The 17,971-nt window shown below is 40.1% G+C and overlaps 1 protein-coding gene across 3 annotated transcripts in view; it reads left to right on the top strand.

Moving 5' to 3' along the window:
- Window positions 1-17,971, top strand: part of tln2b (talin 2b) — an 86,119-nt gene that overhangs the window by 33,465 nt on the left and 34,683 nt on the right. For all 3 annotated transcript variants that reach the window (XM_039615395.1, XM_039615394.1, XM_031747494.2), the window contains exons 2-13: window positions 3,372-3,548; window positions 3,636-3,733; window positions 3,922-4,051; window positions 4,725-4,880; window positions 5,323-5,465; window positions 10,737-10,864; window positions 11,161-11,224; window positions 11,384-11,488; window positions 13,303-13,458; window positions 14,195-14,296; window positions 14,415-14,491; window positions 17,617-17,800. In XM_039615395.1, the coding sequence (XP_039471329.1) occupies window positions 3,413-3,548; window positions 3,636-3,733; window positions 3,922-4,051; window positions 4,725-4,880; window positions 5,323-5,465; window positions 10,737-10,864; window positions 11,161-11,224; window positions 11,384-11,488; window positions 13,303-13,458; window positions 14,195-14,296; window positions 14,415-14,491; window positions 17,617-17,800 (1,479 nt within the window). In that variant the 5' untranslated portion in view covers window positions 3,372-3,412. The remainder of the gene's footprint in view (window positions 1-3,371; window positions 3,549-3,635; window positions 3,734-3,921; window positions 4,052-4,724; window positions 4,881-5,322; window positions 5,466-10,736; window positions 10,865-11,160; window positions 11,225-11,383; window positions 11,489-13,302; window positions 13,459-14,194; window positions 14,297-14,414; window positions 14,492-17,616; window positions 17,801-17,971) is intronic.

Below are 17,971 nucleotides of genomic sequence, written 5' to 3'. Positions count from 1 at the left end.
TTGGTCTTTACAATAGCTGTGCTTAGTTTAGAGTTGCCCTGTAATCTACCTTTTATCCCAGAGTGGCTGTTTTTTATGCTCACAGTAATAGCTGCTGATTGTATAAGTAGAATAAGAGTTGTTTGCATCTGCATGCCTATTTCTGTGACTTTTCTACAAATGCAGCAGAAAAAAATTCAAAGAAATAATTTCGGTCTTTCCAGTGTTGTAAGTTGGAGTGACCTTGAAACTCCAGTTGCACTGTGTGGAAATATTTTATACTCAAAGAAAAAGCTATTATGTATATATTTTATTCATTTACATTTATCATTGTGGCGCTGTTTTGGTTTTTTGGTTTTTTTAGAAGGTTTTGTCAACCTAAAGCAATCATTTCAGAGAGCAATGTACCGTAGCGTCACGTTATCCTTCAAGGATTGTCATTCGCACTTCTTTTAAGCCTCATTCTGCGTCAGGTTTTTCATTTTGTTTGGAAGCATTTATAAAATCAGGTCTGATTAGGCCCTGACCAATATTGTTTTCTGTCTAGCCACCTCCTGAGTTGTTCTGTGACAGACTTGTGCAATAATCCGAGCAGTTGTAGCTCTCAGGTTCTGCTCTGCTGCTGGTGTTACAGTCAATCATTAGAGCTGTATCCTCTCCAGATGGCTCCTGACTTCCATCGTCTCTATTGAATTGTACACGTTCAGACTCCCCAGCAAGTTGCTCTTTGGCCATTTTCATGTCTTAATATTTGCAGGAGCAAACAAACCTAATCTAATGCAGGACTCTGCTGATGGACTAGTGATGGTCAAGGGAGATGGAATTACAGAAATGTTTGTCTACCGTGCTGTTTTAGTGAGCGTAATAAAATACAAGAAAATGAGGTTGAACAGAGAGGCACACACAGTCTTGATAAAAAAGAAAGTACATCCTCCTTAAATTCTAAGGTTTTATATACCAGGACGCATATAAGTATGGTCTGGTCCTTAGTGGGTCTTGGAATTAGATAAATGCAACTTCAGATGACCCATGACATATTACACTGTGTCATTATTATACAATCTAAGCCAAAATTCATGAGCAGTCCATGCACATCCTTACTGCTTAGAATAAATAGGAATTTAAAGGGTTAAATAGCCGCCAGGTGCTGTTAATCAGATCCACATCATTAAGTAATTATCAGCAAGCGTCACCACGACTGTAAGAGCAGATGTTTTGGCATTTTGCTGGTCTACAGCATTCAGGAGTGGATTAAGACAATGCCAAGGAGGAAAGACATCAGCAGTGATCTCATAGAACCAATCGCTGCCCATCAGTCTGGGGAGGGTTATAAGACCATCTCAAAACAGTTTGAAGTGAATCATTCTACAATCAGAAAAATGATTAGTGGGAAAAGTCAAAGTCCAGACCTCAGCCTGATTGAAATTCTGTGGCAAGACCTTAGAAGAGCTCTGCATAAATGAATGGCTGCAGACCTCCATGAACTGAAACAATGTTGCAAAGAAGAATGAGCCAAAATTCCTCCACAATGATGTGCAAGACTTCTAAAGTAATTCAAAAAATGATTACTTCAAGTTATGGCTGAATCATGAGGTGCACTTTTTTTTTTTAGACAATGCATTTCAATTTTGCCTTAATGTTAGTTAAACAAACGATGACAGTGTAATATGTCAGGTGTTGTTCGTGTCAGGCTGCATTTACCTAATTTTAAGGCCTGGTAAAAACCAGATGATTTTTCACTGACAGAGGGTGTGCTTTCTTTTCACCATGGCTGTGAGTTTTGTCTCATCCTTTCTTGAAAGCAGAGCTGAAGAAGTGTTGAATGCTTTCGAGTGTTTGCATGAGGATCTAAGTGAAAAATTTTCTCTCACACTACTGTAAGCTCAGGGATTATCATTATCCTTCTGGATTTCATCATGTGGTTTCTGCACTACTTACTCTCTGATGTCACCGATGCTACTGACAACTTACTAAAGCGACTGTTGCTGCAGACCCAGTCTCCGCAAAGTATTTGTCATCATAGGTAACTGTTGCTTTTTGGATGAGACGGCCTCTGTTTTGAGAAACTTCCACAAAAATGCAAACATTTTCTGCTCCCTCCCTATATTTAGTGTGTGGTGGGAGATGCCTGCTGTATCGTCAGTCTGGGGGTCTCTTGCTGCTTGTCTTGAAGAGTGTGTCTGTGGAAGTGCTGGATGACAAAAACTCGGTGGGACTTCTCTACCAGCCGGCATAGAGGAGAGCTCATGCGGCGCCATTACCCCTTCTTCTTTGTGCTCATCTTTTCCACTTTGTTTGAAGAAAAACTCGTAGAAGGAAAGGAGCTATTGGAGAGGAACTCACGTCTATGACAGAGGCTCCATCACAGACGGTCTCATTCACTCCATCATTATAGAAAATTTACTTCGCAGACTTTCTCTGCTTCGACTCAAAGGGGGCCTGTGGTTCAGCACAAAAAAACTCATTGTTTCCGAGTGTGGCTGAAGTCTGAATCCTGTCAGTGTGAAAACTTGAACTTTTGCCTTTATATTCAACCATGGAATAAAATACTAAAAATTCTTTTGGTGTCAAAGTACATTTTAAAACATATAAAGAAAAAACACATCACATAGTCAAGTGTTAATTCAGAGCATAAATGTGTCTCTTTTTGATTTTCAACTAAATGTCTGGGATTTAGATCAGCAGTATGAATGTCTCCAGGTTTAAATGGATTTATCAGGCCATCGCCGATAAACTACTTAGGCTATAGGTAGTTTTATTTTTATTTTTTCATTCATCTCTATGTAAAATTGAAGGTCAAGGAAAGCTGGAAGAACTCAGTCCCTTTCCTTTTCTTGCACACGTCTAAGAATACCAGAATTGACTCACCCTAATAGCAGTAAATGATAAGACACCCACTGATTTGTCTCACACTGAAGTCTTCTTCCGGAGGAGAGTGCGAACAGGGAGAAGTGAGAATAATGATGCAGGGGTGGGGAGTGTTTTGACTTGTCTCCGTTATTCTTGCCAATTAGAGAGATTTTCACTTTTTTCCCCCGCTCTTCTGCTGAAAGGTTATGTTTCTTGCCTTAGTTCAGCTAATTCTACATATACTGCAATCAGGCAGAAGCTTATCTTGGGGTAACACTTTAATATCAGAACAACTCAAAAATGATGAGCTGCTAAGGCAGAGCACAATGCACATTCAATTCCAGGTAAAAATGCCCCCGCAGAAGGTAATTGTGAGGATTTGTTCTGTGCCTTGAGGTGTTATATTCGGCCCCTGAGATTTCCCTTTTCACAGTTTTGACCTGATTGTTGTTGGAGAGAGCGTTTTAATAATGGCCTGTTGACATAGACATAAACGCATTGGAGCATTGATATGACTTCATATCTCCTTCTGTGTCTTCCAGGAGTATAGGTCGGTCGCAAGGCCGTTATACTACCCACCAAGATGGTGGCCTTATCGTTGAAGATTTGCGTGCGCCAGTGCAATGTGGTGAAGACGATGCAGTTTGAACCGTCCACCCCTGTGTATGATGCCTGCAGAATCATCAGAGAGAGAGTCCCTGAAGCCCAGACAGGACAAGGTTGGAGGATGATTGGTGAAGCTGAGTTACATAATGGAAATCTGTGGGCTTCTACATTTGTATTCTCTGTTGCTTTTTGTGTTTCAGCCTCGGATTATGGCCTCTTCCTGTCTGACGATGATCCCAGGAAAGGAATCTGGCTCGAGTCTGGAAGAACCCTGGATTACTACATGCTGCGAAACGGAGTAAGATTTAGTCATATAGTCCTGGGTGGAGAACTGTCAGTGTCAGTTATGGGTTCTTAAAGTGATCTATATTTTCTAGTGGAAACCGAGACATTTATTCCTCCCATCTTGCTGGAAGCGGCAGTTTACGGCTGAGGATGATTAGTAGGGCTGTGGATGTCATCGCGTTTCCTTTGCTGTTTTCTCAGGATGTCTTGGAGTATAAGAAGAAACAAAGGCCACAGAAGATCAAAATGCTGGATGGTGCCATTAAAACTATCATGGTGGATGACTCAAAAACAGTTGGCGAGCTGCTCGTCACCATATGCAGTAGAATAGGTTTGTATCTGTGCTATGAGTTCGGTGAAGATTAATCATGTCACGCCACCACCCAAAGCTTAAATTATTCATCTTCTGTTTTATTTTTAGTCAAAGGCATACCACTGACTTCATCTTCAGCTACATTAGGAGACTATGTTATCATGTGCTGTTTAGTTTGTATTTGAAAAGCATATTTGTTCGGCACATTAGAGCATTTGTCTATGCTTGATAAAGTCCTAATCGTGTTTTGTTTAGACCAATGTGGACATGATTCATTGGGATAAACAAGCTTGTTTCTAATCAGCGACTTAAGTATTCTTCCTAATGCCCAGGAAATGCTGTCGCTCCTTGTCATAGAGGTGTTCCCTAAGCTGTATATTTCAATTACAATGAGCTGCTCCCATGCCTAATTGGGTGAGGAACACAGGGATGTGTGTCTGGCAGATAGCTTTATTGGAAAATGTTTATTTAGAGTAGGGCTTTCTGCTTGGCTTCTTCTCCTCTTCAGCTTCAATTTTAGTTTGCTGGCTCTATACCAGCTTTCCTTAACTTCTGTTTCAAAGCAGAGAGAAATGGATAAAAAGACAGTTGCAACAGTATTGCAGTGATGCTTTTCTCTGTCGTGATTATTGAACCACTTACTTGAAGCATTTCCTCCTCCTAAAAAAAAAATCCCTGGCTAACTTTTCAGGAATCACCAACTATGAGGAATACTCCCTCATTCAAGAGGTGCCAGAGGATAAGAAGGAGGATGGGATGGGGACACTGAAGAAAGACAGGACCCTGCTGCTGAGAGATGAAAGGAAGATGGAAAAGCTCAAAGCAAAACTTCACACAGATGACGACTGTGAGTGCAAGCTTGAAAAAGCCAAAATGTTACTGGAATCCTGATGGCTTTACGGCAGCCATCTGACTCAACACCATCATATGGATGTGTACTTTATCACTCGAATCAAAGTTATTGCATTGACATATGAAAGTTAATTAATTTTGTGTTATCTTTTTCCCCAGAGGACACCAAAAATGTTTTTGCAACTGTATAAATCAATCTTCAACTAGCTTTCGTCTCAGCAGAAAGTAATGCAAATGAGACTCTTCACGGCCCGTCAGGATTTTCACTTCCTAGTATTAAATTTGGTAGATTTTCTGTCAAAGCTGACAGGTCTGCAGTTCTCAAAATCCCTGGTTAATTTCACTATTACCATTGTCCTCTAGTAACATCTTTGTAAAACTGAATGCCTGTTCATTTTGATGTATTTAGTAATGGAGCATGTGTATTGATTGGGCAGTGAACTGGCTGGACCACAGCAGGACATTCAGAGAACAGGGGGTGGAGGAAAGCGAGACTCTACTGCTCAGGCGCAAGTTCTTCTATTCAGACCAGAATGTGGATTCACGGGACCCTGTTCAGCTAAACCTGCTCTATGTTCAGGTAAACTTGTTACACACATCTTTATAATAAGATAGCAAATGAGAGAAGAATAAGAGAGACCCCCCAGTCCCCCCAAAGTAAGGCCCAAACAACCAAGCATATGAAATATTTCAGACACAGGACACAATAACTGTGTCGTCTTTGTGCCTGCAACTTCTGACCAGGCCCCGACAGACTGAAATGTGGTTAGCTTAGATGTGGTCCCGACAGGTTTGACTTGTTTCTTGGTTCTTACAATACAACTGCACAACAACACGGAAAGTTTGATCACCGGATGATGAAAGTAATATTTTTGTTTGGCTAATGTCTGCGGCAGAACAAGTTATAAATAGTAGTAGGACAGAGTTATTCAGAACTTTCTGTTTGCTGGGCATTGCTCACAATGCAAAGTGAATACGGTCTGATAGAGCTCTATCCATCCATTCACTTTCTTCCACTTATCCAATTCATTTAAGGCAGGCTGAAGCCTATCCCAGCTGTCGTGGGGCAAAAGGCAAGGTGCACATTGGACAGGTCGCTACTCTGTCGCAAAACTATCACAGAGAATTTAGAATTGCCAGTTAACGAAACCAGGAGAGCAAGCAGACTCCCAACCCTCCCAGTATATTCAAACCCAAGACCTTCTTGAGAACACAGTGCTAACCACTGCAGAACTGTAGTGCCCCCTATGAAATGTATCATTCATGGGATAAAAAAAATGGAGAGACGTGATCAAGGCAGTATAGCTCAAGTTTGAGATTTTTTACAGTATTTTAAACTGTAATAAAATACCTTTCTTTTTCTATCAGGGACACTACAAACCACTTCATGGAATGGGCCATTTAGGTTTGACACGTTAGACAAGCAACAGCATGTTGTACATGCTACATAATTATACACCTAACATTTGCACAGCACTCCAGTGCAGTAGCTAGCACTTTCGCCTAAATGCAAGTACATTACATATCATCTGTTGTCGACAGAAGTCATGTGTTAATTCCTTAAACAACCGTTCATCCGTTACAAGAATGATAACATTTTATGGGCAAATTTGGTTTTCCTGTCAGACCAAAACAAACAAAATGAGATTAGCATTGTTTGGTTTATTTTAATTCTGAATTAGATTCGGTGTACATTTGCTAAATATGAAATAAAATTTAGCCTTTTTTCCACAAAGAAATTATTATTTATTTAACTCCCTTCGCTCCTGTTTACTGAGGGACTCTGCTGCAAGCCTCTGGACAAAATGCCACCAATTTCTGTACAATGGAATTAATAGGACGTGAAGCAGCTCGGGGAATGGCTCTGGTATCAGCATACATGTACGCTGATGCTAAATGCTTTCACTGATGAGAGCAGCGAGCGTAAATCAAAAGCAGAGTATTTGCACACAGTATAAAACAAAACAGGGAATTAAAAGAAGCTAAAATGCTCCATTAAGCTGAATAGAACTACAGAGCCTTTCAGGGTTTGTCACTACAAACAAGGCTTTTTTTAAATCCGCTATTTCTATGAAATATTGATTATTGTAGCTTTAAATCACATTTTAATTGTGTCCTATAAACATGTTTTTCTATATACAGACATGCACTTCAGAAGCACATCCCTAGCCAGTAGGGAGGAAATCCCCCCACTGACATCTGGACATGAACAGCAGGGTGTGGAGTGCCCAGGCAAACACACATACTGTACAGATGTACCCTCTGAGATTGAGCGAGAGCTCGAGAGTAGTGTTAATGCATTGGATGCTCCCCCTCACAAAAATGCATAATCTCTGAAAGCAGCAGAGATGTATATCGCGGCTGAAATGTATCTATACATATATAGTTATTTAAATATGACTCTCCCGTCTTTTCAGTTCCTCCTTCTTTGGAAGTTCTTGAATATGTTCAGAATTGACATCCTGCCACCCGCCCTCTCTGTCTGCTACAGATGCTCTCCTCCCTTCTATCTGTCTGTTCCTGTTGTTGCCTCTATTTTTTGTACCCTCCATTTCCTTATTTTGCAGTTTCTCTGTCTCCACTCCCTTTCCATCGCTTACACATTCTGACAGTCGCATACATCCCCACCCTGTTACCCTGGCACACATTACAACACTGCGTGTATCATGCACTCCTCTCAACACAGGCTCATATTTCCTTTCACAATAACAACTCCGCCCCCTGCCCTTGCCCTTCCCCGTCTATCTCTTCTATCTTTCCCGCGTTCTCTCTCTCTCACACACACACACACGCACACGCTTGGCTCGGCACAAAGCAGGAGCTCTAATTTGTCATTGTGTTAAAAAGACCGAACACAGCCAGAAGAGTGGATCATACCACAGGCTGCTGTTGCTCTTTCTCAGTGTTCCTTTTTAAATTTTTTTAGCCTACAAATGTTCCTCTTCGCGCTCTGTCATTCATAATTCCAGCAATTCTTAGAAACTCTGTACTATTATTGTGTAACTGTTCATGTAGTTCATGACATCATTGCTGGTCACTCCTCCTGCATATTTGCAGTGATCTCATATATGTATTCATGATTTTAAGCTTCCATGATTTCAAACTCAAACATCCTATTATGCCCCCCCCACACACACACACACACGCACTTGCGCGCGCACTCTCACACAAACATTAATGAAAGCTCTGCCAGTAAAAGAGTAATCTTCTTTACCACTTGACCGCTCCCTTTGTATTTATCCTAAAACCAGCATAAATCTCCATAGCAATAGTATCACCCACTGAGTCTTGCTTTTACTTTACCTTTAACCCTTGATCACTTAATCAGATGTATTACATGTGTCAAGAGTTGGCATATTTCAGTGCAGGGTCAGGTTAATAATTTGTCTTCAGGACTTGATATTCTACAGGATGTAACACACTTATAATGGTGATATTTTAGGGGTCAAATTCATCCTTACCGCACAATATATATACAAAGAGAAGAGGAAAAAAGAATCCATTATTTTTAACTGGTTTTAATATTTCATTCAAGCACTGCTATTTGACTATATACCTTTGCCATCATTTATTTTTGTGGCTATGTGTGCTGTCTGCTCTGCTTGGCCAGAGTGGAACAGTTGACCTCAGCGTTGTTGCCTCAGGCTGTATGTGTCACAGCTTCTGATGTCTTGTGCTTCACTAAAACCAGTTCTTGTATCACTTACCATATCTGCTTTGAGAAATTCAGGGTCTGTCTTCACTCTGTTGCCTTTTTACAAATATGGTATAATATTTATCCGGCTGGTTCTGTGCCTAATGTAACGATTGATCTGAAATCAGGCCGACAGTCAATTCATTCTTTATCAATGGTCATCTTTTACAGAGAGTATAGAACTCCTAAGATCAATGCCAAACTAATTAATGAAATGCATAAAAATCAGCTTCATTCATAATTCGCCATCACTAGCTCACATGCAGCTGTGTGCCTGTCAATTTCCAGTAATGCACGTACACAATGAAACCACTACAAGCTAAACAGCATGCTGTATTTACATTGAATACAGTGACACCAGATATTTACCTCACTATACAAGTTATATTATCCAACAGATAATATTCTGATTGCTGATTATCTGAGAATCGAGCCATCATTTCTGAGCCAAAACAGCAATTGAGGATGAACCCACTTTGGTTTCTGGCTGAGTGACAGCTGTTACATTTACTCTGCTGGATATTGACTCCCTTATCTTATTGCGTTGAGGAACAGTAAAGAGCATACTTTGCATTCCCAGTTAACTTTCACTTTCATTTGAGGATGTATGTCAGTGGACACTCAGGTATACCAAATCTTGGTAAGGGTTTAGTATCCACTGATATGAAACCCTGTTAAGTTTTTCTAAATCAGATTTTGTTAAAAAAAAAGAAAGAAATTAATACATAAAAAAAATAAATACCATGTGCATGCCACAGCTGTTCTAAATTAACAGTAGAAAAATAGTTACCAAAATTATTTTTTATGTTTCTATAACGGTTAATCCACCAGTATGTGCAAGGTCTATTGAAAATTATATTTTTAATGCTAAAATATAATTATGAATGAATTTTCAAATTTACTGTTTTAAAAAATAGCTGAAAAAAAGAGTAAAGCATGTTATTATTTTCTAATTAATTACTTCTTTTAGTTGTTTAATGTTTTGCTTGATTAATTTCTGACTTCTCAGACAACTCCAGTGTATGCACACACTCAAAATTAAGTATAAAAAGATGAATTTGTTATTTACTTAATAAATTCCAGTACACACACGCACATGGATGGATGGATGAACTATGCTTTACACATTATAATACCTCTCCATGATCTACTAGTGCAATTGCCACTTAAATATTTTTTCTAAATACTTGTGAACCAACTGGTAGAACTGGTAGAAGGAAAACTCGGTGTACAGTGAACAGTGTGTATCGGAGTGAATGGCATGTGTGAGGGCTAATTTTAGAGTGTCTTCTGTGTCCAGCAAGAGCTTATGTACTCCACAGTGAATTGCACTTGGGAAAAGACTTGATTGTGAGTAGAGGAGATTGTTGTTCTCATTACAGCAGTGAGCTGCTGCTTAGTGTTTCATTGATGTAATGGGACGAAGAATGAATCAAATCCACGCTGTGTACTGATATGCTAATGCTAAGAGCATGGATGGAGCCTCTATCACCGCCAGCAAGGCCTCTCAGCTTTGCGGCGATTAAATTTGCAACAGTGAACTAGAAAGAGAGAGAGCAGGGGGCAAAGCTGACTGCCCCCTGGAGCACACAGGGACAAGCATTTTACAGAAAGCCTTCTGCTTCTGTGTTGACCTAAAAGGTAAAAATATTATAAAGAGCCTGAAAATGTATTGAATCATAAATGACATCTCAGCAGCACCAAACAGACATAAGGGTTAAAAAAATCCTTCATTAGATTGCTTAACACCATACTGAGGACCATTCTGTGATGCAGACGGGATACTGTGAAAGACTGGTGCATTTTTGTGATATCTTTTCCTTTTTAATAACACATAACTGAGTGTGATGACAAATACTCGAAACTGTTACATTTGAAAGCCGCCAGAATTGCTTTCATTGTCACAAACAAATCTTATTTGGCCCCCCTGTGTGCCTTAGTCTGAGATATGATGTATATTCTCTAGAAATGCACTTAGTCACTTAGAAGACTTCATTCTTGAAGCTACAGTGCACGCAAAGCACACAGTGAATTGTTCATTGGAGAGCTCTGTTTGGGTGAATTGTGGAGCATTCCCGTGTCTTTGTGGTCCTTTTCCTGGATGTGTGTTACTGCCTTACACTTATCCACCCATCCCTCTTTTCATGTCTCCTCCAGGCTAGAGATGATATATTGAATGGATCCCACCCTGTCTCCTTTGATAAAGCATGTGAGTTTGCGGGAATCCAGGCTCAGATCCAGTTCGGACCCCACGTGGAGCACAAGCACAAGCCTGGATTCCTGGAGTAAGTTTTTATTATGAAGAAGATGCCTTGATACAAAGAGTCAGAATACTTGTTTAGCACATGTTGTACTTTTATACACAGACTTATTTCAGCTGTATGGTAGCTATTCCTTTCCTTCAGTAATGGTTGTTACTTCAGAGATTTCCTCCCATGGAAAGCTCAGGGGTGATGTCAGCTGTTACAACTGTTTCCTGATATTTAGGCAGTAAGGCAAGAATGACCTCATAATTAGAGGTATGTTAGAAAAAGGAAATGCCTGTAGCTGAAACCAGTTAAAATGTCATTTGTCTCCGTAGCCTGAAGGAGTTCCTACCCAAAGAGTATATCAAGCAGAGAGGGGCCGAGAAGAAAATATTCCAAGTATGTACATTACACTTCTCAAATGCAGCATGCAAAAAGTGTAATGTGTTCTCTGTTGAGGTGTAAAATACTTACATAACAGGCAGTACATGACATTTCAAGCATATTTACATATGTATTGATAAGTTTAAGTTGGAAATGTAACTGTTGTTTTTCCAGGAACATAAAAACTGTGGAGAGATGTCTGAGATAGAAGGAAAAGTAAAGTATGTGAAGCTTGCTAGGTCCCTCCAGACATATGGAGTGTCCTTCTTTCTCGTGAAGGTAAGAGCTAACAGGCTTTTTTTCCCCAGAAATACATTTTTATACAATTAAAACAACACCTTCTCACAAAAATAAGGATAATTGCAATTGGGTCTTTCATAAGTTACAGTTGATGAGGGATTGTTACACCTTTTGGTTTTACCTTTTTAAATAAAGCTGTAAATAATCTGGCTAAACTGGTGGATTTGTTTCTTTCCCCATTGTTACTAAATGTGCTAGTAAAAATTGCAGTCCACTGATATGAAACTAAAACCTAAAACAAATGTTAATTTAATGATACAGGCATGCAATGCTTTTGTTCTAATGAGTGGCAGCTACGACCAGAAAGCTGCCCGGATGTACAGAGTGTTGTCACACAGGAATGAGAGCTTGCTGAAAACACCAAAAAGCCCCATTATCACAACAAATCCGAGTCAGAATTGGAGTGGAAGCGTGTGCGCTTGGAGTTCAGCGCTGTGAAATACTTGTGACAATAGCAATTCTACTCTGTTCTGCTTTGGCAAACACAAAAGTGGACTGGAAGTGCAGCATGTGAATGGGATAAAGTTGCAGCAGGTATTATTAAAGCTCTCTGACAGCGGCCCATTTGGCTACGGACTTGCAGGAAAGAGGGAAAAGAGCGAATGTGCAGTTGTCTGCTGGGGTCTTAATGGACGATAAATGGAATGTTTGGCCCCATAGTTAAAGTACACTGCAGGGTTCAAATTATCTTTGTGTGCATGGAAGAGTGCATGTGCATCTATGTGTGCGAGCGCTGTCTGTGCTCGATGAGGAGATGTAGTGATGGAGGTTTCAAGACTCTTAAATAATTCACTCCAGCTGCACTCTGCTCTTGACGCTTGCAAGGGCAAAAGCATAGGCCTGGCTTTGTTGGAGCATTTAATGTAACCTTCCATTTCTCACCTATGAGTGTCTAATCACTGCAGGTTTTAGGGTGAAAAGCTTTGTTTTACTGTAAGCATAACTAAAAGGAAAACACTGTAATTGAGAAGAATTTAAGCCAGTTTATTTTATACATATATATGTGTGCGTGTGTGTGTGTCACGTGGGGTACAGTAAGAAGCATATTTTCCCTAACCGATAACCAAGGTTAAGCAGTTTGAAATGATATTATACTTTCCACTTGAGATTAGAATACCACACTTCCTGCTTGAATGCGGCGTTGGTAATTATAACATTGAGGTGGTGTACCCTAAAACAATGGAAGTTTTTAATAAACCTTTGCACAAAGATATCATGATCATTGGGATAATGTTATCTGTCCTTGTGTTTAAGAGCAGTGAGCTTGAAAAGCTCTTCTACTTATTGGCCTTTGTGTGGTTCTCAGGGCTTTTCATTTTGACCCTGTGATAAAAACAACAAAAGGACTGGACACATTAAACATGAGCAGTCTGCGTTCCCCGTCTCTGCTCGCTGCTAATTTTTGTTTTGTCCTTCCTATTCCCCTTGGAGGAGAGCCAAGTGTAGGCTTGGTGTCTCAAGTGAGCTGTAATAGATTTTCAGTGGGCAGATAGTGGTGGGGCAGTGGAGCTGGTCAGGCAGAGAGCTGGTGGAATAGCATGCTGCTGTGCTGACAGTCTGTGGAGACCCTGCTCAATAAAGCAGCAGTTAAACAAGACTGAACTCTGCTGGGTCACTTCGCAGCTGCCCTTCTCCTCCTCCAAGTCGGGCTTCAAGCCACAGACACAGCCGTGTGTATTACGGCAGCATCGGGACAACGGAACAATGATCTTGCGTTTGCGCCTTGAATGAATCATCTGTGTAGGTGTTTAAGCACTGACATAAATGTCCTCTGATGTTTTCTTACCTGACAGGAAAAGATGAAGGGTAAAAATAAGCTGGTCCCGCGGCTGCTGGGGATAACCAAAGAGTCAGTGATGCGGGTGGATGAGAAGACGAAGGACGTGGTGCAGGAATGGCCACTGACAACAGTCAAGAGATGGGCAGCCTCCCCTAAGAGTTTCACCTTGGTACTGTGTCCTCAGCTCCACTTAGAGTGTGCTGTTATACACACTTCTAGTCCTATGCATTATTTGTATGCAGAGTGTGATATATACAACTCTTTGCTCTTTCCCCCATTTTTTTCTTCATTTTCCAATACAAACAGAATCCTAAAAATTTTAGAGATCTCAGACTGCAATATTGAATGGTTTTTGGCATTGCTAGCCAGCTATTTCTTCTGACTTAACAATAGATACCCGGAGGGAGAATGTGCAGAATTTGAATGTTTTATTTATCTGAAACCTTTTTCAATTTTCTTTACCAGCTGTTGGCTGTTTTCTTCCTGTAGTGGAAAGGGTCTACTCCATTTAAAGATTAATAGATTATGCAAATTTTGAAAAGTACTCTGAGGTATATTTGCCAACATTGATTTAAACTAAGAATACTCGCCCACGTGATTCTGTGGAACGCTTTGAAGTGAGCAGTTTTCAGATTCACTACATCTCATTTTTAATCAGCACTTTGGAGAAATCGGATGCTCCGTGGAAGCATGTCACTTTTTCTTTTCATTAAGAGCAGAAATGAGGAAGGTACTGCCATGTTTATTCAGCCCCAGTAAGGTTTTTTTAAATCTATGCACAGATAGTAAGGGTTTTATCACAAATAGAGTATTTCTGCAGTCTTGGGTAGATGTTACTATAAAATAATTTCAAATGACTAACTTGTCTTGCCCTGAATCTTTGGACTCTTCCATGCATTACAAAGGATTTTGGAGAGTACCAGGAAAGCTACTACTCTGTCCAGACTACAGAGGGAGAGCAGATATCCCAACTCATTGCTGGGTATATTGACATCATTCTTAAAAAGGCAAGTAGTTGAAAATAAAATAAAACGCATATCTATCTGAATCAATATGAGATACATCCACCTCTTCACATATTTGGCTCACAGTATTCACTGGTGTCTGTTAAACTTCGCTCTGCAGAAGCAGAGTAAGGATCGTTTTGGCCTTGAGGGGGATGAGGAATCCACCATGCTGGAGGAATCGGTTTCCCCTAAGAAGTGAGTAGTATCTAGTGTAGAAAAATGCTGACCATCGTGATTCTCTTCACACAGTCTAGTTATTCATGAATTTAAAGCTTACTGTTTAATTGTGCATGTAATTACATTTCTGCCTGCCCAGCAGAGTACTCCCCAAGAGACATGATGTTAGAATTAAACACAAAAAACAGCACTTTAAACCTGAGACAATAACATTAATGCTCTTCTCGATACCCCAGAATACAATTTGTTAAATGGGTAGTTGTGTGATTTTTATAAAAGCTGCCTCAGGGTAAAGCTACTAGAATATAATTTTATTTTGGAAAAGAAAGTTGCATCATTTGGAGGTCAAGATATCACACCGGTAAAAAAAAGAAAAAAAGAAACAGCTTGCTAGAAGCTGTTTTATTCAGGTATTTTTTTCTCCTATTTGGTTTCTGTCTGTCCAGATTTTCCAGTGTAGCTCAGAGACTGATGGAAATCGAGGTAAAGCAGCTGGACTAGGGTTCTGTCACACAGAATCTGGAAATTTGTTATCACTGGAAATCCACATGGCTGTCAGTGAAACCACTCTGGCAGAATGGGGCATCATATTCCTGCTGCTTATGGACCAATTGACTCATGTTGTGGTTCTCAGTACAAAAACATAATTGCTGCCTCTCAAAACAAGCCGTAATTAACTGGTGGAGTCAGGAGCATCTGTTGAGTTAGGCATGAAAACACTTTTTTTGTACAGTATTTCTTCTGACGTTGCCTGCGTACTGTGGGAGCAGTTGTTGGTGCGTGATAATTGTTTTAATTATAATTCTGTCATTTTTGTCATTTAAATTAGAAACAGTCGCATTATCATTTTGAAGAGTTATTTAAAAAGATCCTCCTAAGTCATACAAGGGGAAAAGTTTACTCTAACATGCCTACATATGCAAGTAATTTAGTTTTTAACTTTGTCTAGACATACACATAAATTTATGTGATAGAAGATCAGATTAAAAGCCTGACAGATGAGAAGATAAACATATACACCCTATGATCTTGGCATGAAACTGGACAAAGACCAAAGGTAAACAAATACAGAGACAAAGGCTGACTATTCAGAGACGAGACAATGAGTGTGTGACACTCTTACAGTACTAACGAACAGGAATATAAATAGTAAAACTCATAAGCACAAAGAACGTCGTTAACCTCCTAGGACCTGGCCACCAAATATGCGGACATCACATTTTGGGTGGTCTAGACCAGCGGTCCCCAACCTTTTTTGCGCCACAGACCGGTTTATGCCCGACAATATTTTCACGGACCGGCCTTTAAGGTGTCGCGGATAAATACAACAAAATAAAACTAGTACCGGTACCGAAAAAAAGAAGATTTATTCATAACACAGGTGAAAAGACCCAGGAAAACCGAGTTAACGATAAAAACGATAACAAAATAACGCTGAAAACCGATAAAAACCCTGAAAACCATCCATTTCACACCTGAGCCTCAACTCTCGCGGCCCGGTACCAAACAACTCACGGACCGGTACCGGTCCGAGGCCCGGGGATTGGGGACCGCTGGTCTAGACCACAATACTACATTTTGCTCTACAAGGGCCTGATATTCACTTACGAGGACATTATACTGCCACTGTTCTATTGAAATTTATAAACAAATGTCCTCATATGTGGATATCAGGCCCTTGTAGAGCAAAATCGGGTAAAAAGATCATTCTTTGTTTTTACATTCATCAGGTCCTAATCAGCCCAAATAGCAAAGAGAAATTAAAAATGGTCTTAGGAGGTTAAACTAAGACGACTAAATGTTAGAACTAGAACCTAAATCATTTCACAAGATCAAAAAATAAATCCAAAACCACCAAAACTCAAAGCACACCCCCCCAAACACCTAGGATCCTGACAATATTTGGTTTAGTGTCCCTCAGCAAATTGTACTTTGGGCACATAGTTTTAGTAGCCATCAACATGCTTCTGGCATAATTCTGGCTGAATATTTGTACACTCTTCTTGGCAAAAAAATAGATTTTATTTACTTTTCTTTAGTGTAATAAAAAAGTTTCAGTAGGATGGAGGTCATGGCCATTCCAGGAGCTTGATATTAGCCATCTTTATCCATTCCAAAACTGGTTTTTATGCATGTTTGGGATCATTGTCCTGTTAGAACACCCAGGTGTGAGATGAAGTTGAACGAGGTAGTCCTCCTCCATCATTATTCCATTCACTTTGTGCAATGTACCAGTACTACTGGCAGCTAAAGAGCCCCAAAGCATGATGCTACCTCCACCATGCTTGACAGCTTTAGCAGTGTTCTTAGGTTTGAAAGCCTTACTTTACTCCTCCAAACATGCCTTTAGTCATTGTGGGCAAATAGCTCAACTTTACTTTGTCACATCTGGCCATAAAATATTTTCCAGGGGGTATCTGAGTTGTCCCTTTGGGCAGCTGCAAATTTCAGTCGAGCTTGAAGGTGTGGATTTTGGAGCACAGGTTTCTTTCTTGGTCGGCACCCTCTCAGTCCATTGCAATGTGAAACTCGCTTCACTGTGATCAGTGACACTGGTGTTCCAGCACTTTGCAGTTCATGCCAGGCTTAAATCTTGGTGGTTTCTGGGTTGTTCCTGAACCTGACCACCTGATGGTGACATTTTAGGTCTTCTTTCAGACATTTGTTTGAACTGATGATCTTGAAATATGCAGTTGTTTAGAAATGGTTCCAAAAGGCCTTCCCAACTTATAAATCTACAATTCTTCCTCGTAGGTCTTCACAAAAAACATTTCAAAGAAACCATTTGAAGGCCAAAATTACTATGACATTCATGCCCATGATGAGTGTAAGTAAACTTCTGACCACAACAGTATGTACAAGCATATAATGTGCATAGGGAACAGCTGTGGTTTAGGAAACAGATTGGGTTGGCCACTAATCATATGGTCGGTGTTTTGAGCCAAACCTCAGTGCTCCTAATGTAGGTGAATGGGTGAATGTGGCTTCTAGTATGAAGTACATTGAGTGGTCAATTAGACTGGAAAAATCTTACAAATATGCAGTCTATTTAAAAAGTTAAATAGACATAAAGTTAATGTTTTGGTGTGATTAATTATAAAATTCTTCTTACTCCTTTCTATTTCTTTTTATGTTTTAATAAGGTCCACAATTTTGCAGCAGCAGTTCAATCGGGTAGGCCGTGTGGAGCACGGCTCAGTAGCCCTTCCAGGTATAATTCGGTCTGGGTCTATTGGCGGGCCTGACACCTTCAATATGGGTACTATGCCCTCTGCTCAGCAGCAAATCACCACAGGGCAAATGCACAGAGGACACATGCCTCCGCTGGTGAGTAAGCGCTGACAAACATGCTGGTCTTTTTTTTTTTTTCTTTTTTGCTTTGATTCAGATAGTAACTGAAACTGTAGCGTCCAACCTGCGGGCCATTTAGGAAAAAATGTGTGACTTAAAGAAATTTGATCAAGAAAGTATGATATGATAGACTCAGTTTCACAATCT

The sequence above is a fragment of the Oreochromis aureus genome, linkage group 7 (genome assembly GCF_013358895.1).
Source record: "Oreochromis aureus strain Israel breed Guangdong linkage group 7, ZZ_aureus, whole genome shotgun sequence".
NCBI lineage: Eukaryota > Metazoa > Chordata > Actinopteri > Cichliformes > Cichlidae > Oreochromis > Oreochromis aureus.
This window is presented reverse-complemented; position numbering and strand designations above follow the sequence as displayed.